At 44.2% G+C, this 21,850-nt stretch overlaps 1 protein-coding gene across 2 annotated transcripts; it reads left to right on the plus strand.

Moving 5' to 3' along the window:
• Positions 1–6,675: 6,675 nt before the first annotated feature.
• LOC129841144 (transcription factor Sp1-like) lies at positions 6,676–21,286 on the plus strand. Of its 2 annotated transcripts, XM_055909282.1 has the most exons (7): positions 6,676–7,220; positions 7,591–7,721; positions 7,906–8,079; positions 11,707–11,871; positions 16,802–16,913; positions 17,967–18,094; positions 20,193–21,286. In XM_055909282.1, exons 1-7 carry the CDS (start codon positions 6,938–6,940, stop codon positions 21,102–21,104), a joined length of 1,905 nt encoding a protein of 634 aa, XP_055765257.1. In that variant the 5' UTR covers positions 6,676–6,937; the 3' UTR covers positions 21,105–21,286. The 2 variants fall into 2 exon arrangements, with proteins under 2 accessions (XP_055765257.1, XP_055765258.1); XM_055909283.1 differs by lacking the exon at positions 20,193–21,286 and having other exon boundaries at positions 6,677–7,220; positions 17,967–19,945.
• Positions 21,287–21,850: the final 564 nt, after the last annotated feature.

The following is a 21,850-nucleotide window of genomic DNA, read 5'->3' on the forward strand; positions in this document are numbered from 1 at the left end:
TTCTAAGACTTTCATTGAGACTCTTTAGTATACATCACATCTGATCTCACCCTATTCTACATACACTGATAGCGCTTCATTACCATTATACACTTACTAAATATACCCACACACTAACTAACACCTACTGTACACATCAAAATAGTTTAGTCAGGTTTGTCTAATGATGACTTTTGACTTATCAGAGCTGACTTGTTTTTACCCACCATGATGGGTTTAACAACAATGAAGTCATTCTGTAACTACAGTATAGGACTCAAACATAGTGGCGATGGGTAAACACTCCATGTTGAACTTGTATTTATCTGTGTGTACGTACCCAAAGGAGTGTACAAATACATTTTTGTCACATGCGCCGAATACAACAGGTGTAGTAGACCTTACAGTGAAATGCTTACTTACAAGCCCTTAACCAACAATGTAGTTAAGAAAAACAAGTGTTTTGTAAAAAATTGATAAATAAGAAATAAAAGTAGCAAATAATTAAAGAGCAGCAGTAAATAACAATAGCGAGGCTATATACAGGGTGTACCGGTACAGAGGCAGTGTGTGTGGGCACCGGTTAGTCGAGGTATTATGTACATGTAGGTAGAGTTAAAGGGATTATGCATAGATAATATACAGAGTATCAGCAGCGTAGAAAAGTCTATGACTAGGGTGGCTGGAGTCTGACAATTTTTAGGGCCTTCCTCTGACACCGCCTGGTATAGAGGTCCTGGATGGCAGGTATATTAGCCCCGGTGATGTACTGGGCTGTACGCACTAGTGCCTTGCGGTCGGAGGCCGAGCAGTTGCCATACCAGGCAGTGATGCAACCAGTCAGAATGCTCTCGATGGTGTAGCTGTAGAACTTTTTGAGGATCTCGGGACCCATGACAAATCTTTTCAGTGTCCTGAGGGGGAATAGGCCTTGTCGTGCCCTCTTCACGACTGTCTTGGTGTGTTTGGACCATGATAGTTTGTTGGTGATATGGACACCAAGGAACTTGAAGCTCTCAACCTGCTCCACTACAGCCCCGTCGGTGAGAATTAGGGCCTGCTCGGTCCTCCTTTTCCTGTAGTCCACAATCATCTCCTTTGTCTTGATCACGTTGAGGGAGAGGTTGTTGTCCTGGCACCACACTGCCAGGTCTCTGACCTCCTCCCTATAGGCTGTCTCACTGTTGTGTCATCAGAAAACTTAATATGATGGTGTTGGAGTCGTGCCTGGCCGTGCAGTCATGAGTGAACAGGGAGTACAGGAGGGGACTGAGCACGCACCCCTGAGTGGCCCCCGTGTTGAGGATCAGTGTGGCGGATGTGTTGTTACCTACCCTTACCACCTGGGGGCGGCCTATCAGGAAGTCCAGGATCCAGTTGCAGAAGGAGGTGTTTAGACCCAGGGTCCTTAGCTTAGTGATGAGCGTTGAGGGTACTATGGTGTTGAACGCTGAGCAGTAGTCAATGAATAGCATTCTCACATAGATGTTCCTTTTGTTCAGGTGGGAAAGGGCAGTGTGGAGTGCAATAGAGATTGATGCTCTCATGCGTGTTACAGTGTTACTTGCATAGAAGTACTTTAGCTTGTCTTGTAGGCTCATGTCACTGGGCAATGAGTAATTCGAAGTATACCAAACATTAAAACAACTTCCTAATATTGAGTTGCACCCCCCCTTTTGCCCTCAAAACAGCCTCAATTTGTCAGGGCATGGACTCTACAAGGTGTTGAAAGCGTTCCACAGGGATGCTGGCCCATGTCGACTCCAATGCTTCCCTCATTTGTGTCAAGTTGGGTGGATGTCCTTTGGGTTGTAGACACTTCTTGATACACACAGGAAACTGATGAGTGTGAAAACCCCAGCAGCGTTGCAGTTCTTGAGACAAACCGGTGTGCCTGGCACCTACAACCATACCCCGTTCAAAGGCACTTAAGTATTTTGTCTTGCCCATTCACACTCTGAATGGCAAACATACACAATACATGTCTCAAGGCTTGAAAATCCTTCTTTAACCTGTCTCCACCCCTTCATCTACACTGATTGAAGTGGATTTAACAAGTGACATCAATAAGGGATCATAGCTTTCACCTGGATTCACCTGGTCAGTCTGTCATGGAAAGGGCAGGTGTTCTTAATGTTTTGTAAACTCAGTGTATGTCTATCACCTGTGTCTTCCACCTGTGCTTCTGGTGAAGGAGGAGGGTCTGGGGAACCCTGAGGGGAACATGGTCATGGAGGACAACCAGACTACACCTCCTCCTGAACCCACAGAGAAACGAGCTGAGCAGCACAGGACCACACACAGTCTCACTGAGGTGAGCCCACTGAGCCCACTACTGTCGAAATGGCATTAGTTCAGAGCCTGTATCCACAAAGCCTCTCTATGAGTGCTAATCTAGGATCAGTTTGGCCTTTTAGATCAAAATGAATAAATATGATATGTAAAGATTCTTTTACATTGAAGAGGCGCTGTTGCACCTTCTTCACCACGTTGTCTGTGTGGGTGGACCATTTCAGTTTGTTTGTTATGTGTACGCCGAGGAACTTAAAACTTTCCAGCTTCTCCACTACTGTCCCGTCGATGTGGATAGGTGGGTGCTCCCTCTGCTGTTTCCTGAAGTCCACGATCATCTTCTTTGTTTTGTTGACGTTGAGTGTGAGTTTATTTTCCTGACACCACACTCCGAGGGCCCTCACCTCCTCCCTGTAGGCCGTCTCGTCGTTGTTGGTAATCAAGCCTACCACTATAGTGTCGTCTGCAAACTTGATGATTGAGTTGGAGGCGCGCATGGCCACGCAGTCATGGGTGAACAGGGAGTACAGGAGAGGGCTGAGAACGCACCCTTGTGGGGTCCCAGTGTTGAGGATCAGCAGGGTGGAGATGTTAATTCCTACCCTCACCACCTGGGGGCGGCCCGTCAGAAAGTCCAGGACCCAGTTGCACAGGGCGGGGTCAAGTCCCAGGGTCTCGAGCTTAATGACGAGTTTGGAGGGCACTATGGTGTTAAATGCTGAGCTGTAATCGACGCTTTGTGGATAAGGGCCCGGGTCTTGACTCATTTTGTGTTAAGTGTGGGACCATGTCTTAGAAATATCAAACCATCAAAGGCATAGTTCTGGATTCTGGCAATGGATCCCTTTATCCACTTCCCCAGAGTCAGATGAACTCGTGGATACCATTTTTACATCTCTACATCAAGTATGCAGGAAGTTGGAGGTAAATTCACAAGCCAATGCTAACTATACTGAACAAAAATATAAACGGAACAATTTCAACGTTTTATTGAGTTACAGTTCATATAATGAAATAAGTAAATTTAAGTAAATTCATTCATTATGCCCTAATCTATGGATTTCACATGAATGGGCAGGGGTGCAGCCATGGGTGGGCTTAGGAGGGCATAGGCCCACCCACTACCAGGCCCAGCCAATCAGAATGAGTTTTCATCCACAAAAGCGCTTTATTACAGACATTGTGTTGTGTGACAAAACTGCACAATTTAAGGTGGCCTTTTACAGTGCATTCAGACCTTTTCCACATTTTGTTACATTACAGCCTTATTCTAAAAGGGATACAATAATTTTCCCCCCTCATCAATCTACACACAATACCCAATAATGACAAAGCAAAAACAGGTTTTTAGAGATTTTTGCATATGTATACCTTATTTAGATAAGTATTCAGCCCTTTTGCTATGATACTCGAAATTGAGCTCAGGTGAATCCTGTTTCCATTGATCATCCTTGAGATGTTTCTACAACTTGATTGGAGTCCACCTGTGGTAAATTCAATTTATTGGACATGATTTGGAAAGGCACACACCTGTCTATATATATATATATATAAGGTCCCACAGTTGACAGTGCATGTCAGAGCAAAAACCCAAGCCATGAGGTTGAAGGAATTGTCCTTAGAGCTCCGAGACAGGATTTTGCAGAGGCATAGATCTGGGGAAGGGTACCAAAAAATGTCTGCAGCATTGAAGGTCCTCATGAACACAGTGACCTCCATCATTCTTAAATGGAATAAGTTTGGAACCACCAAGAATCTTCCTAGAGCTGGCACCCGGCCAAACTGAGCAATCGGGGAAGAAGTGCCTTGGTCAGGGAGGTGACCAAGAACACGATGGTCACTCTGACAGAGCTCCAGAGTTTCTCTGTGGTGATGGGAGAAACTTCCAGAAGGACAACCATCTCTGCAGCATTCCACCAATCAGGTATTTATTGTCGAGTGGCCAAACGGAAGCCACTCCTCAGTAAAAGGCACATGACAGCCCGCTTGGAGTTTGCTAAACAGCCCCTAAAGGACTCTCAGGCCATGAGAAACAAGATTCTCTGGTCTGATGTAACCAAGGTTGAACTCTTTGGCCTGAACTTTTCCCACATTTTGTTACGTTACAGTCTTATTCGAAAATAACTGCTATAAAATAACAGTTAATTTTTTTGGTGTGGAACGAACAGCTGACTGAAGACGGAATTAGGGATTTTCTAATCGGATTCTCTGTGGCCGTGTATGAAAATGGTCTTTCTGGGCCAGGTGTCAGTTAAACTACAGTACCAAAGCAATTCATATCTTGCAGTAAAATACTTTATCTTCGAGAAGACAGGTTAAATGTTAAAAAAAAGTGTGTAATGTTCTCTTACTTAGAAAACAGTCCGGATCATACAGGCCTAGACAATATCCAAAACAACTAACAATACACTGAATTCATACATTTTCAGTAATTTATAACACAATACCACAACATTTTTTTTTCAATCTGGTAGATAAACTCAGTAACGTATTCAATCATTTTGCTGTGTATTTCGGATGCCAATAGAATGTACCAGAGGCCTCCAAAATAGAGCTTGTTTGGCAAAAAGTTCTTAGCCCAGGGGATCCTGACTGGCTACTTTTTCTATTTAGCTGGCTACTCCATGTGCTTGTGGAAAAAACTGAGCCCTACCATGGACGTACGGTGTCGGTCAGTGCTCAGTGAGTGAGGATGCTTGTCACAGTAACTGGAAAGAGGGTAGGTGGTAGGAGACAGGAGAGGAGACATTAACTGGAGAGAGAGGCAGAGAGAGAGGGAGTGTGAGGGGTTGTCCAGATTGTTTTGCTTTAACCACCAGATAACAGAAAGATGATCTGAACATAACAGTATGCCAGTGGAAGGAAGGACAATAGCAGGTGACCCAACTGTGGTTTGTGACTACTATCATTTCCCATTGTTGCTAAGTCAATCGCAGTAATTCCGTTACCAATTTGGTAACAGAATTGCGAGTTTCAATCCCCTAATAATTCATAAACAAACTTGATATCAGTAAAAATAATAACTAATTGGTAGGTCTACCATGACATGTTACCTCTGACCTGTTGTTATCCTTCTTCCTCATGAGCGTAAACTGTGTTAGAAGAGTTTCTACTTCCTGAGTCACCTTATCCGATATGAGTGTCCACAACGGGGAGAAATCATAGCAGTGTGTCTTCAGATGTACGCAAGGAATATCTGGAAAACACTGTTTAGCTGACATAGTTATAATGTGAAATGTCTTGGGGTAAAAGAGTAATTAACCACATACCCCTCATTAACTCTTTGTTAACTTGTCATTTGAAACAGACTTGTGTAAACTGTTTTCGGAGAGGCAGTACCAAGGCTAGAACGAGGTCAGTTGAATATTTAACCTACTGATGTGATGTACACTGATCAAAAATATAAACGCAACATGTAAAATGTTGGTCCCGTGTTTTATGCTGAAATAAAATATCCTGGAAATGTTCCATATGCACAAAAAACGTATTTCTCTAAAATGTTGTGCACAAATGTTTACATCCGCATTAGTGAGCATTTCTCCTTTGCCAAGATAATCCATCCACCTGACAGGTGTGGCGTATCAAGAAGCTGATGAAACAGCATCATCATTACACAGGTGCACCTTACGCTGGGGACAATAAAAAAGCACTCTAAAATGTGCAGTTTTGTCACACAACACAATGCCACAGAAGTCTCAAGTTTTGAGGGAGCATACAATTAGCATGCTGACTGCAGGAATGTCCACCAGAGCTGTTGCCAGATAATTTTATGTTAATTTGTCTGCCATAAGCCACCTCCAATGTCGTTTTAGAGAATTTGGCAGTACATCCAACCGGCCTCACAACCACAGACCACGTGTAACCACTACCGCCCAGGACCTCCACATCCGGCTTCTTCAGAGAAGGGAGAGAGAGAAGGGAGGAAGATGGAACTGGGACACACAAGGCTTAACAGCACTTTGAAATCAGGGAAACATCCGACTGGGAAGTGTGATCAATGCCTAGAGATGGAGGCAGTGGAACACATTCTACACTGCTCAAAAAAATAAAGGGAACACTTAAACAACACAATGTAACTCCAAGTCAATCACACTTCTGTGAAATCAAACTGTCCACTTAGGAAGCAACACTGATTGACAATAAATATTTTTTTTTTATTTTTTTATTTTTTTGAGCAGTGTATTTCAGTGCCAGGAATATGGGAGGGAAAGGGACAGTTTGTTATTAGTATCAAGGAATAATGGTATTGAACAGCCAAGTTTAATTGAATTGTTAAGGAAACCTTAAGGTGATATTGTATTTAATTATGTATTCCGATAGGGGGAATGGTTTAATTTTGTAGAGTTCAATTTGAGATTTTCTCCATCTCTGGTCCACAGTCCAGTAGGTGGCGATAATGCATCACTAAAGCTGGTTGTCAAACGCGATGTACAAACCACTGAAGAAGAAGGGTAAACAGAAGTGACCAAGAACAATTTCCACTTTAGAGTTTTTGTTGTTATTTAGACGTTTATTAACACCGTGGAAATCTACATTTGACTAATTTAACTGCATAGCATCACATACTTACCCCAGGTAGTTTTTAATTCGCGTTGGGGAAAGGACTTGGTTGATAGATCTGTTATTTAGGTGACTAACGTTAGCTAGCTGCTAACGTTAGCTAACAATGGCTAACTGTATGGTTTTTCACACTCAAATCGCCTCCATTATGGAGGTGCTAGCGAATGCAGCCGTGGCAGAGGTCTGCAAACTCGTAGATGACGACTATGCAGTGTTTCGTTTGGAAATAACTCAAAGCCAGAAAGAAAACAGGGGATTGCGGAGGAAACTACAGCTACTGGAACTGAAGGTGGCACGGGAGCGCGCAGAGAGGACAACGCGAGAGCGCGTTCTCGCCAGTCGTCCCAGTAGTGTCAAGATCCTCGACCGATACAGAGGAATGGCAAGAGGTACATTTTTCTGAAGGTTCAGGCTGCGGGGCCTGTCGACATCTGCACATGTGTGACTTTAGATGCGTTAACAACACGTTACCAGAATTGAGTCTGTCAGTTTTAGTATAGTATGCAATAATTCCACTGATTACTTAACTAACTTGCAGAAAGACACACATTTTCTAACCAGATTCTTGATCTACTGCATTTCCTATTAATTGAAATCAATATGAAGCATGTAACAGTCAATCCATCTATAAATAGTATATCAAGAAGTTATGCTTAGTGTTACCTTACATTCTTTACAATTCTAGTGTCAAAACTGTACAATATAGCGTTGAGTATTGATGGTACCTAACCACCTATTTTCCCCCAATCACTCTCTCAGGTGAAGGACATCTCACTGGAGGCCACAGGAGCTTTGTGAAGCCAGTGGGACACAATACATGGAGAGATGACCAGCCAATCACTGTTGATGAGGGGAGTGGAACCTCAAACCAGCACGTTATCGTGATAGAGGTTAGTGTAATAATATTACATCAAAATTACAGTACATCAAATGTGGCCAGTTTATTTCAGATAGGCTCCCCTCAGCTATTCACTTGCTTACATGTACATCCGTATTTATCTGCCTGTGAGACTTCACTATGCCATTGTTATCCTGTTCAACTCATGTACCGGTAATAACCTCTTCTTGTGTCAGTCTGCAGATGCAGAGGCTGTAGGTCCTGGGGTCAAGCTGGAGAGGTCTGAAGGAGAGGAGGACCCACGGCACAGCAGAGACATCCAGACTGGAGCGGCTGGAGTGCCCCCTGGAGCCACAGAGGACCCCACCACCACCGCTGCGCAGTCCAGAACCCGATACAGCATCACGGAGGTCAGTGGAACGCCGAACGCCGTCCTCAAGTCAGAGACAGACACCGAGACTTTAACTGTAACACAAATGCTCTTACACACAGGATCTGACCGCAGGTCAGACCCAGAGAGACTGGGGCTTGGGAGACTGGGCTGTCCTCCTGCTCCCGGCTCAGAGTACTTATCGGTATTACACCAGAGCCAGAGGCCTGTTCATTCCCGTGGGGATGGTGATGTTGACGCGTTAGACACTGGTGTTGATGATCCATCTTGTTCTTACACTACAGAGATGGACCCTGGCAACATATCCTTGGGTTTAGAGACACAGACTGATCTGTTTAGAGGGGACTGGAACCGGCGCAGTAATAGTGTATACTCTGAAGGGTGCCTAGATAAGAAAGGGGAGGTTATAGTCATAGATGAGGTGACTGTGAAAGTGGAGGGTGACGCTCCTCTGACATGGAATGCAGACGAGACTCACTTAGGAGAAGGACACTCACAGTGCAGCACCAATGACTTCTTAGACTACAGGGAAAGCTTAGAGACAAATCTTAATGTCGCAACCCACTCCCCTTTACACAAACTCAGGGATCGCGACCCAGTGTCCATGTCGATTGCGCCTTCCGATTCACATGGCCATGTCCTTTTCGATCAGGTATTGAACTCAAACGACAGGGCTACAGCCCAGGCTCAGGGAGGGGCAGCCACATCAGGCAATAGTAAAGAGAAACGGTTCCTCTGCATGTTCTGTAAGAAAGGCTTCAGCTGCACCCAGAAGTTGGAGATCCACCAGAGGGTCCACACAGGGGAGAAACCATTTAGCTGTACCCAGTGTCACATGTGCTTTGCCCAGGCTGGCAACCTGAAGAGGCACCAAAGGGTCCACACAGGGGAGAAACCCTACAGCTGCCCCCAGTGTGAAAAGAGGTTCTCCCACCAGCACCAACTAAAGATGCACCTGAAGGTCCACACGGGAGAGAGGCCATTTGCCTGTAATCACTGTGGGAAGAGGTTCTCGGAGAGGAGCTACCTCAGGATACACCAAAAGAAAAACCATGCCACTCAATAACATAGAAAGAAACCATTCCACTTGATAGACGTACAAAGGAAACAACAGTAGTGGGTCAATTTGTGCAACAGCTAAACGTGAGGCTCAACTTCTCTGCGGTTTTGGTACCGTACGTACCACGGAGCAGCGTGAAGTGCACAGATACATGCACAGATACTTTGTGACTGTGAGAGCAATGTCTTGCATCACGCTCATTTCAATTTCTGCAGTGCTGCTTGTGGCAACCTCATAACGCTGAGTCTTCCTTTAAAGACTAAGGTTAATTTTCATTGTTGTCAGCAGAAAAGATCCACAGATGCATTTGGAATAATGAGAGTAACAGATTTCAGTGTTGAATATTCCTGGGTAGAACACTGCATCAACACGTGTGATATATAAGGCATATATAAGCCTAATGAGTCTCTTACATAGTGTTTGTACTGCATAGGCTATATGATGTTCACAAATGCCTGTTACATTACTTCCATTCAACTACTTCATTTTTTGCCCAAGACACTTTTCATGAGAAAATGAATGCAGTTCATCAAGTTCATGAGATTTCTAGTTGAGACGTGTGTATGTGTGGTTTTCATATGGTGTATTTAAAACTTGTTTATGGTTAATAAACACAAAATGGGACTTTTCATTCTAAGACTTTCATTGAGACTCTCTTTAGTATACATCACATCTGATCTCACCCTATTCAGCATACACCCAACAGTGCTTTATAACCAATATACACTTACTAAAAAGGCTGTGACGGTCATGGAATTTTGGATGAAGGTAATTGGCCTGCCACATGTTTTAAGGCACACTTTTTCTCCTCTCCTTTGCTCCTGACTGCATGTTCTGCATAGAAATAGAATGAATAGAACAGGCGTCCCCATTCAAGTCAATGATGGCATAATACAACCCCATTCAAGTCAATGATGGCGTAATTGAACATGTTGCTTGTTTCAGCAAGGAGCTACAAAGTGTCATTGCCTTGTTAAGAGTCCATGTAACAGCAGAAAGGGACTCAACCACAAGAATGCCCGACCGTCCCATCTTCAGTCCGCTGTTCGTTCCACAATTATATATATATATATATATATATATACACACACACACACTGAACAGAAATACAAACGCAACATGTAAAGTGTTGGTCCCATGTTTCATGAGCTGAAATAAAAGATTCCAGAAATGTTCCATATCCACAAAAAGCTTTTTCTCTAAAATGTTGTGCACATCGCTGTTAGTGAGCATTCCTACTTTTCCAAGATAATCCATCCACCGGACAGTTGTGGCATATCAAGAAGCTGATTAAACAGCATGATCCTTACACTGGTGCACCTTGTGCTGGGGACAATAAAAGGCCACTCTAAAATGTGGAGTTTGGTTACACAACACAATGCCACAGATGTCTCAAGTTGAGGGAGCATGCAATTGGCATGCTGACTGCAGGAATGTCCACCAGCGCTGTTGCCAGAGAACTGAATGTTCATGTCTCTACCAACGTTGGTTTAGAGAATTTGGTAGTACGTCCAACCGGCCTCACAACCGCAGACCACTTGTATGGCGTTGTGTGGGCGAGTGGTTTGCTGATGTCAACGTTGTGAACAGAGTGCCCCATGGTGATGGTGGGGTCATGATATGGGCAGGCATACGCTACAGACAATTTTAGCCACATCTTATTTATGTCCACCATGATGGGTTTAACAACAATGAAGTCATTCTGTAACTACAGTATAGGACTCAAACATAGTGGGGATGGGTAAACACTCCATGTTGAAAGTGTGTTTATTATCCATGTGTACGTACCTGAGGGGTATCCTACGAATCAGGTTTGAGGAGTTAGTGAGGTAACTTTGATCAACTCTTAGTTCAACTCGGGATAACCAGTCACCTTTTAGTCAGGTACATTTCTATGGCAACGAATCCTTCAGAACTAACCTGCTTCCGGGCAGGCTAACTCAGGGCTAACTCCATTTATCCTGAATGAAGTGTCTGAGCTGCGAGGTGAACTAATTAAATCAGATTACCTCCCTCTCGCAAAGACTGCATCATCACCCCTTCATTTGAGTAAGAAGATTTAAATATTTTATTAAATCAAATGTTTTTTTGCGTGTTAAAAAACGAGTAACATGTTAAAATACCTGTCACATTATTTAGTAATGACAGAATGCATTTGAAACTTCACAGCACAGTAAAACTTCGACGGCACTTCTAAAAATGACGACGGCACTTCTAAAATCCACATTTCACACCATATCGTGCTGGATTTGCAAGATAACAGTTTCCTTCATTTGATTTTGGCATAAAATCTAAATGTGGCACCGACTTTCCCATGGATTGATGTTTTAGCATTGTCTCGATGAAGAGTTCGGCGTTCGACTAGCCATGAGCGACATTCACGTGCACTTACAAGCCTGCTAGAGTTAGCGGCGCGCGGATGGATGGATGGATGCGCAATATCCACCGTCGTAGTACTGATGAAGCCTGAGCTGGAATGTGAAGCTGGTTAGCTTTAGAAAACCCTGAGTAGATCTAGCTGGCTTCGTATGATACACCTCTGAGGGAGTGTATGTCTGGTTAATCTGCATCACTTGTCTCTTCCAGGATGAGGAGGATCCAGATGTGCTGTTGGTGAAGGTGGAGGGGTATGAGGAGGGTCTGGGGAACCCTGAGAGGACCATGGTCATGGAGGACAACCAGACTACACCTCCTCCTGAACCCACAGAGAAACCAGCTGAGCAGCACAGGACCACACACATTCTCACTGAGGTGAGCCCACTGAACTACTGTCTGAATGGTATTAGTTCAGGGCCTGTATCCACAAAGCCTCTCAGAGCAGGAGTGCCGATCTAGGATCAGTTTTACCTTTTAGATCGTTATGAATAAGATTATGTAGACAGGTGGGGACCTGATCCTCGATCAGCACTACTCTGAGACTCTTTGTTGAGCCTGTATCCATAAAGCATCTCCGTGTAGAAAATTGGTCGTATGTGCTAAGAGACATTTTACTCTTATGGGTAAAAATAAAAGCTATGCATGAAACCTCTCTAGTCATATGAATCCCACCCAGCCGACAAACATTTAGGACACCTCATGAGATGTCCTAACCAGTTAAGCGTTATCAGCAGGTGTCTTGATAATAGGAAAAGGCAGTGAGTCAAGGGTTCCTGCTCCATAGACAGGCAATTGCTTTAGAGTTGTTGATTTTTCTATATGATCAATCCATACATGATCTAGACTTACATGCAACAGTATCTCTTGTGCTTTTGACAATGATTTCACATGATATGCCTAAAGATGATTTAATTACCTACATTATGTTATTTCCAGTTATCCTTTTGGAGCTTAACATCAAGCTGCTCAAAAATATGCCTGAGCCTTTAATGGAGGGAGCACTTGTGTTTGATAGTGTCAATCACTCGAGACTGACACTTTTTTGGGCTAATTGAGAATTGAGATGATCAGAGCGCACTTGTATCCCAACTGGAACTAGTCAATATTCTAAAACCAGTGCTTAATTTGAGGAACAGGATTCGGCTTCTCTCCGTTTTGGACTGTTTTGTTCCAGAACCTTGAAGAGGAGTGAGACAACATTCCACAAATCAATCAATCGACAGCCTGATCAACTCTATGCAAAGGAGATGTGTTGCAAAGTTTATTCATGCCAACATATTAAGCAAGAATTATGTCATGACTCTCCTGACAGTGGATCAAAGGACCCATCAGCTAGGCAAATGTTTGAAGATAGCCAGACCCCCTCTCTCCCACAGAAGAGGGGAAGGGGGGCTGTGCCGGTCTTGACACCTTAACACTGTCGTAAATTTAAGCAGGAGGGACCTTTCCCTCTCTGGCTTTCAGTATCCACCAAAGAAAGGCCTTTGTCCACAGAAGACCTTTGCCGCCAAAAACTCGATTGGCCAAAGAGTGAACTTTGGAACAATAATCATAAGATAAGAATGGTTGACGGGGATCTAAAGAATAATCATATTGTTTATTAGTTTGTGATGTCATTAAGGATGGTATAACAAAGTAACAGTAAATCTGAAAGTGTAAGCATTCTGTATCAACTTTACATCTAAATGTTGTATAAAATGTATGATTACATATGAGAATACTTGTGAAGATAGCAGTGGGATTTTAGCCTTCTAAATGATAATTGTTTTCATATAAACTTGTGCCCAGTCAGTAAGCACACCCAAGTGAGCACAGACATTGTGTCTGCATGATGGAACGCCCCCTTTTTACCCGAGGATAAAAGCCTTGGTAACGAAATGTACATTATGCCGGGTTGTTGCTGGCGTGTAAAGTGGTCGGGAGCCTGAACCTGAATAATCAATCTTGAGACCAAGTAGACGGACGGTGAGCCGGACGTTACGAATGGTTGAAACTACCAGACCAGACAGCGTGGAGCGGTGGCTACACGGCTGAAAATGGTGAGACCAGTACATTGACGGGTTACTACTGGGGTGTAAAGTGGTTGGGAGCTGAACCCTGAATAATCAACCATTGAGACCAAAAGACGTGAGACTGTGGTCCACATGTTGAAATAGTTAGAAACTCTCAACCTAAACACAAGATGAGAAGATAACCTCCACTACGCGACCAGAAACATTCACAATCTGCAGCTGTGCATGTAAAGGTGGTCCTAGAACTTTGACTAAAGACAGAAGGTTGGAAGGAAGAAACCCCATCTCAGACGATCATTGGTACATCTGAAGTATCTGTTCTAACAACCACTCCACTACCAGATAAGCTCTACAAAGGACATTGTGACCTCTGGTGGACAAACCAGAGTCTTACATCCCTCGACAACTTCACCATAGGACCCATCGAGTTCAACAGAGAAAGACGACGATCAAGGACAGCTATGCGTAAATATATTGCATTTCTAATCTGGATGAGCGGTAGTCAGGGTGCTAAGTATTCGTATTTCCGTGAGCATAGCTTCCAAATGTAACAATGATAGTTGACTCTCCCTTTCCCTCTCTTTCCATCCCTCCATCTTTTATAACCAAACGGTCATGCTTTTGTTAGTCCACTAGGGACCTGTTTTCATTGTATTACGCTAGTAATCAATAACCTATACCGTGTGTGTTTGTTTATGTATGTGTTATTATTTAGTTAGTAAATAAATAAGCCAATTTGTGTATTGCTGATTCATCAATAAGGTTAGGGTTCTTGCAGATATCAAGGAGTATGCGACTGTCACATGTGCTCCTTCTCCGGCCTCTAGGTCACCAGGCTGCTCATTGTGGCGCACACCTGCCACCATCATTATGCGCACCTGCTCATCTTCAGACTCACCTAGACTCCATCACCTCCCTGATTACCTTCCCTATATGTGTCACTCCCTTTGGTTCCTTACCCAGGTGTTTTTGTTTCTGTTCCAGTGTCATGTCTGTGCATTGTTTGTGTTTCTTGTTTTGTATTTAGTTGCGTTTATTTATTAAATCACTCACTCCCTGAACTTGCTTCCCGACTCTCAGCGCACTCGTTACATAAACACGCCTCACCTAAGGGAAGCATCAGAGAGTGTTTTTTGTGTCAGGTGGAATGATGTTGGGTCCGGGAGCCGCTACGGGCTCCTCAGCCGGTTTGCGGGGCTCAGCCAGCTCGCCGGGCTCCCCTGCCTCAGCCGGTCTGTCGGGTTCCCGCGACCCAGCCGGCGACAGGTACCCGCGCATCAGCAGGGGTGACTGGTCCGCTCCGGATCGCTGGGATCGTCCCTTGAGTTGGCGTTCTGCGGCTGGAGCCGAACGCGCCGGGGAGGGGGTACCGTCAGGTATGCTTTCTCTCCGGCGCTCTAACCAAATGCTCCTGCGTCTCAGCTGGATTGACAGGTTTCCCATGCCTCAGCAGAGGTGACCGGTCCACTCCTGATCCCCGGGATCGTCATTTTGGTTTGCGTTTTGCGCCAGAGACCGCACATCGGGGAGGGGGTACTGTCACGTGTGCTCCCTCTCCAGCCTCTAGGTCACCAGGCTGCTCGTTATGGCGCACACCTGTCACCATCGTTACGCGGAACTTCAGACTCAACTGGACTCCATCACCTCCCTGATTACCTTCACTATATGTCATTCCCTTTGGTTCCTTACCCAGGCGTTTTTGTTTCTGTTCCAGTGTCATGTCTGTGCATTGTTTGTGTTTCTTGTTTTGTATTTAGTTGCGTTTATTTATTAAATCACTCACTCCCTGAACTTGCTTCCCGACTCTCAGCGCACTTGTTACAGTGACATTCAGAATGAGACTGATGAGGTAATGATTAATAAACGGCTGTTATTGATATACAGTAATCCCTCGTTTATCGCGGGGGTTACGTTCCGAAAATGACCCGCGATAAGTGAAATCCGCGAAATAGAAAACTTTTTTTTTTTTTTTACAATTAGCAACTATTACATGTATACAAATACAGTGACTCACGTGTAGGCCGTTTCACTGCTCTTCAGACTGGGCCGCTGCATCCTGACTGCGCTCTGCAGTGTTCTCTTCTTCTGAAGCCCGCGGTGCAGGTGTGTTTGTTCGGGAGAAGAACATAGTGATAGGCAGCTGTTGTCGCTCTTTTTTCTTCTTTGCAAAAAGATCCTTGTACACCGACATGCCACCATCGATTACGTTGGAGAACTGTAATGAACGGCTCATCAAAGGGTCCCATTCCTCAGCTACTCGCTTAAGTTCAGTGGCCATTCGCACCATGGTTGCTAAGCGATGGTTGCTAAGCGATGATTTTATGTACGTACACATAACTGCACGAGACGACAAAATGATAGCACAATTCGTAGCATGTTTTGATACAAGAAGCGGGAGTGAGTTTTTAGCGAATCAGAATGCAGAGCACAATGCACCAAAAAAAAAAAAAAAATGCATTATGAAAATCCGCGAAATAGCGAATCCGCGATAAGTGAACCGCGAAGTGGCGAGGGATCACTGTATAGATATCTTTAGAGTTTAAGGAGATAGTAACTCGTTAAACAACTTTTCCCATGGTGCCCCAAATTCCTAATGAGTTAATGGTTACATGATTCATTTAATTGAGTAACAATTAAACATAGTTATTTGATTCAATAAATAACAGTCATCACATTAATGATAGTTACGTCACGACAATTAAGAGTAGGCAAAGTGATCGCGTCAGCTGGAAATTATACCAAACATTTTACATTTGCAACATTTGATGTACAGTCACATTCACCGTGGTTTTCTGAAGCTTGCTATAGAGTTCGAAACTGGCGATGCCTCATCACGATCGTTTCAAATGATGGGGAATAACCAACGTCAATAAGCATCATCACTGTCTTTCCTTTGCGGTATCTCAAACTGTCGTGATTACCAGCTGAGAAACTTTTATGAGTTTATTTTACTCCTGGCTCAGAGTTTGTCTGGGCAGTGTCTTAACATCATCCTAAAACCTACTCTGAGATGTTTTCTGTTGTTGTTGTCTTAAAACAGGTTTTAACAGGACTCCTAAGACCTTTTCTGAGATGGTTTGTGGATAAGGCCCTGTTCTTGATAAATTTTGTCTTAAGTGTGGGACCATGCCTTTGAATGATCAAACAATTAATGAGTCAAGTGATCAAATCAACTAACATGTTTACATAGTACTCATAACAATCCCTCATTGCCCAATCAGAAGATGCTCCATAGTAGGGTGCTCATATCAGATTTCTTGATCCAACATCCTCTCACTCTGTATCTCTTACAGTCAGTAGACATGGAGAATGGGAAGCCGGATCTGCTGCTAGTCAAAGAGGAGACGATAGAGGATGGACCAGAGAGCATTAACCTGCTGAGTGGACTAAAGATGGGGGAGCAAGGTAAGGGAGACATACAGTTTATTAGGTAAACCACCCCATTCACAAAATGGTTTGCTCCTACAGACAGTGATTCACGTGGCCGTGGCTTGCTATATAAAGCAGGTAGACAGGCACCGAGGCATTCAGTTACGGTTTGATTGAACATTAGAATGGGAAAAATGAGTGACTTAAGTGTGGTATGATTGTCAGGCCAGGTGCGCCGGTTCCAGTATCTCAGAAACGGCCGGCCTCCTGGGCTTTTCACGCACAACATTGTCTAGGGTTTAGTGAGAATGTGCGACAAAGAAAAAACAGCCAATCAGTGGTAGTCCTGTGGGTGAAAAAATGGCTTGTCGAGGGAGAACGTCAAGAATCGTGCAAGCTAGCAGGCAAAAAATGCTGCAGTACAATAGTGCTGTGCAGAACGACATCTCGGAACGCACAACTGTTGGTCCTTGTCACAGATAGGCTATTACAGCAGATTACCACACCAGGTTCCACTCCTATCAGCTAAAAACAAGAAGCGGCTCCAGTGGGCATGCGATCACCTACACTGGACAATTGAGGAGTGAAAAAACATTGGCTGGTCCGCCGAATCCCGGTTCCTGTTGCGTCAGGATTTGGCGTAGGCAGCATGAATCCAGGGCCCCATACTGCCTGGTGTCAATTGTACAGGCTGGTGGTGTAACGTTTTCCTGGCACGTTAGGTCCCTTGATGCCAATTAAGCAATGTTTGTACGCCACAGCGTATCTGTAGCTGTTCTGGAGGAAGAGGTGGGTCCAACCCGGTACTAAATGGGTGCACCTAATAAACTGGCCAATGAGTATATAGCCTACATATAGGAATAGATCTTCAATGGGAATAGTAATGCGCCTTTTAAAAATATTTGTTTATATATCGTTTATTCGCCGTTAGTCAGCACCTCCTCTCAAAATACGTTTTCTGGGTGTGCTGCAGCTCATGTTTTTTATTCTACATAATGTATGAACTTGACCAGGTAATTGATTCAAACTCCATATGTAGAGTTTTCTCTGCCATGTTTGTAAAGTCTATTTTCTAACCTCTTCCTTCAGGTGGTTGGCTGGAGGCTAACAGAGGAGACTGGCCGACCATCTTGGATTCCCAGACCCAGACGGGTGCAGCCAAGGGCCCAGGGGACGACATCACTGAGCAGGCCAGGACCAGAGGCGACATAGTGGAGGTCAGTGGATGGGACAGCGTTCTCAACTCTGGGCTGGTGAACAACCCTGTTAACCACAACCAGAAACAGACAGTTGAACACAGAACAACAACCAAACTTAATCTCCATGACAACAGACTGGCTGAGACCAGGGCGAGGCGTAGATTTGGAGGTGTCCGTAAGCGGCAGGAGAGAACAGACTCTGACTTGGCTAGCGATGCTCCGTCCTGCTCCTATAGTTGTGATTCAGAGAGACTGATGGCACCTCAGGTTAACCCCCTAACAGGTGCTGCCTTCAGCCTGCCTTCTATAGGATCTATCAACTGGAACATGGACCCTGGGACAACACAGACACTCCCTGGCCGTCCTCCTCACACTCTCCTAATGTTAAACCAGACCTCAGACAATGCCAGTGCCTCAACACTAAATTGCTACACAAGCCCATTGACAAATTACAGCAGTAGAGATGGAATCTGTGGGAAACCCTTCAGTTTCCCCAAACAGGTGGAGATTCACACAGGGGAGAAACCGTTTGGCTGCCAACTGTGCCGGGCCAGTTTTTCACACTTGTTCAACCTGAAGAGGCACCAAAGGGTCCACACAGGGGAGAAACCCTTCAATTGCCCCCAGTGTGAGAAGAGATTCTCCCACCAGCACCAGCTGAAGATGCACCTGAAGGTCCACACGGGAGAGAGGCCGTTTGCCTGTACACACTGCGGGAAGAGGTTCTCAGAGAGGAGCTACCTCAGGATACACCAGAAGAAAATGCACACAGCCCATGTATAGAGTATAGTGACATGTAATGTAGTACTAGTTAGTTTGTAGTTAGTTATGTTGGTTTAGGATGTAGTAGGAAACTGGATGAGGTGAACTGAGGAAAGAATGATTATGATGTGGCAGAGTAGATGATATGGTGATGGTTGGTGTGATGGTGTCTGTAAAAATGATTCACTAATGAAAACTGACAACCATGTCCTGTTGTTTGATGCTGGTGTTTTATAATGAGATGATAGTGCCTTAATTCAGGTTTATTTGACATGAAGCAATGTGTAAATCTGTTCATATTTAGTTATTTTTGTGTTTTTAATATTTACTTTATCAACTCTTTTGTTTTTGATAACATCAAGTTTTTTATTGCAAATGTCAAGCACTTTAGAGCCAAGGATTTGCAGATCGACTGACAGGTTAACACTTTTAGGCTTAGCCAGCTTTTGTTTGAAAAATGCATCCGGACACAGTACAATCTTTTTGGTTTCACCTGGTTGCCAATTCCAGGTCCTTTGAGAACAAATTTGAGTCGTCGCCTGAAGCGTGAGAGGAATGGGAGACAAAGGAATCCAGCAGTGTTGAGGCAGAGGGCTCGTAAAAAGGACGACTGGCTACTATTCTGAACTGTGTGTGGTGCGCTTTCTGGCACCCAGAGCTGCTGAAGCATCAGCCAAGTGGGTGTTACACAGAGTGGATGAGGAGAAATGCTTACCCTTTACAAGATCATCAGCAGACACCATTCTCTGACCAGCTCTCTCTGATCAAGCCATGAACTGACCCTCTCCATCTTCGGAGGATGCCGCTTTCAAAGACTTGGTTGACCCGTCATGATATATTGCGTGGTTGTTTTTTTGCTTTTGAAGCGCTTTGAGATTCTATGAAAAGTGCTCTAGAAATGTAATACATTATTATTAATGCTGAACCTTTTCCAAAGTATTCTAAAATGAATTGCGTCAAAGCGATGTGTACCAGATTTACAGAAAAGTAAATATAGTGAAGTTATTCTACTCATCACATGTATTGTTTTGTGCAATAAAAGTACTGTACTTCACGTTATGTGAGTGTATGACCATTTTGTTGAAATTAAATACAAAATTGACTGTATGATTGACTTGGTTATTTTTTAAATCATTTCAGGGACTGAGTTTCCCTTATGTCAGTCGAATTAACACATTTGGACATTTTTTTATATTTTTTAACTCCAATGGCTCCATATTGTTAGGTACTTGAATCACAGTGTTAGATGGGCTTAACTGTGGTTAACATTTTATAATATCATGTTTCTGTGTGTACAGCAAAGAGTTTCTTATATAAACCTTTACATGTTCTTCTGTTCAATTTGTGTTTACAGTCTGCAGTCCATGAGGACCTGCTGATATCCGGTGTTGCTGGCGGGAGAGACTGGACCTCTGAAGCGGCTGGTCACAAACCCTGGCCCCAGATCAGAACTCTGGATCAGGAGCCATCGCTCTTCCTTCCCGAGTCAGAACCAGGACCGAACAGTGAGGGACAGACACTCCAGCACAATCAGTGGACAGGGGGACTGAACAACCTCAGTCCTGGTGGTCATCAGAGAGACAGAGGCTCCAGTCAGGGATCCAGCCTGCAGCCCAGACCCTTCTCTTCACAGTCTCAGTGCAGGGATGAAACAGGGCCTGATAGAGATAGACCCTCCTGTTCCTATGATACAAACACCACAGTATCCATGATGAACAGAGCAGGTCACCCTGGGCTTCAGCCTTCACACAGAGTGGTGGGAGACCCCCCTGGTGGGAGTCTAACAGGAAGTCTGTCTTCTCCTTCAGGATCTTGTTTAATGCCTGGTGACTGGGTTCATAGAAAGCCTGGGTCTAGCCTTCCTCAGTTACCTCAGGGTTACCCCACCAATACAGACAGGGTCAGGATGGGCGTTCACCACGAGAGGTACCTAGCCTATAACACAGCACATAATCCTAACACCCAAACAATGGCTAGAGGTCAAGGAGGGAGCTCAAAAACTAACCACCCGAGGGTGACTCCTGCTTCTACCTCCTCTGGTGTCATTGGGTCACAACGTGGGAGGCTGAGCGTTAGGACAGACGCTGATAAGCCGTACGCCTGCCCCACGTGTGGGAGGCGCTTTGCTAAGGTGAAATATGTCAAGCAGCACCAGACCGTTCACACCAATGAGAGGCCCTTCAAGTGCAAACTATGTTACAAGAGCTTCTCCCGCCTGAGTAACCTTATCAGACATAGGAGTGTTCACAACGAGGAGAAATCGTAGCAGTGTGGCTTGAGACATACACAGGGAACCATTTTTTAGCTGAAATATTAAAGTTATCATGTAAAGTAGGGCCAGGCTGTATATCATATTACTATATACCGGTATTGATGCATGGACTGGTTTGAGTTTTTACTTTGTATAACGGTGTTTCCATGTTTGGTTTGATAAACGTGTTAAGCCACTCTGTTGAGTGTAATGTCCGTTTATAGTTTATTCCGTTTGCTACTTGAGTTGTCTCCCTCAACTTCCACACACCAAGTCCTGCACTCGGTGACACTTAAGGAGAGCATTGCTGCTACCACGAGTCACAACCACTTGCAGTGACAGTCTGCGTGGTCAATGCTGCAGCGCATTCTATAATTGCACTATTAGTTTGTATCTTACAGACTGCAAAAAGTTATTTTGTATTTTCTTAGCAAGCTGTGGCTAAAATAAATCGTTTTAGCTAATGCTAATCGCTAGCGAAATGTACCTAGTCAGAGCAAACGTAGCTATCTAGCTAATACAGCCTGATACCTGGTGTAGGCCTAGGTCAGCATGTGTGTGCAACGGTATATCCTAAATCAGAGAGGAATAGACAAAGCATACATATTTTATCTACATCCAAGCTACAGTAATAGAAAACATTTAATGTAACATTAATTAGGGTTCAATGGGAAACACTGATTCCTACCCTGTCACAATAACCCCTCCCTGGCTTTTTCATTCGTTATGTCAACCACTGCATTCAGAGTGACCACTATATT

This window comes from Salvelinus fontinalis, chromosome 42, assembly GCF_029448725.1.
Source record: "Salvelinus fontinalis isolate EN_2023a chromosome 42, ASM2944872v1, whole genome shotgun sequence".
Taxonomy (NCBI): Eukaryota; Metazoa; Chordata; class Actinopteri; order Salmoniformes; family Salmonidae; genus Salvelinus; species Salvelinus fontinalis.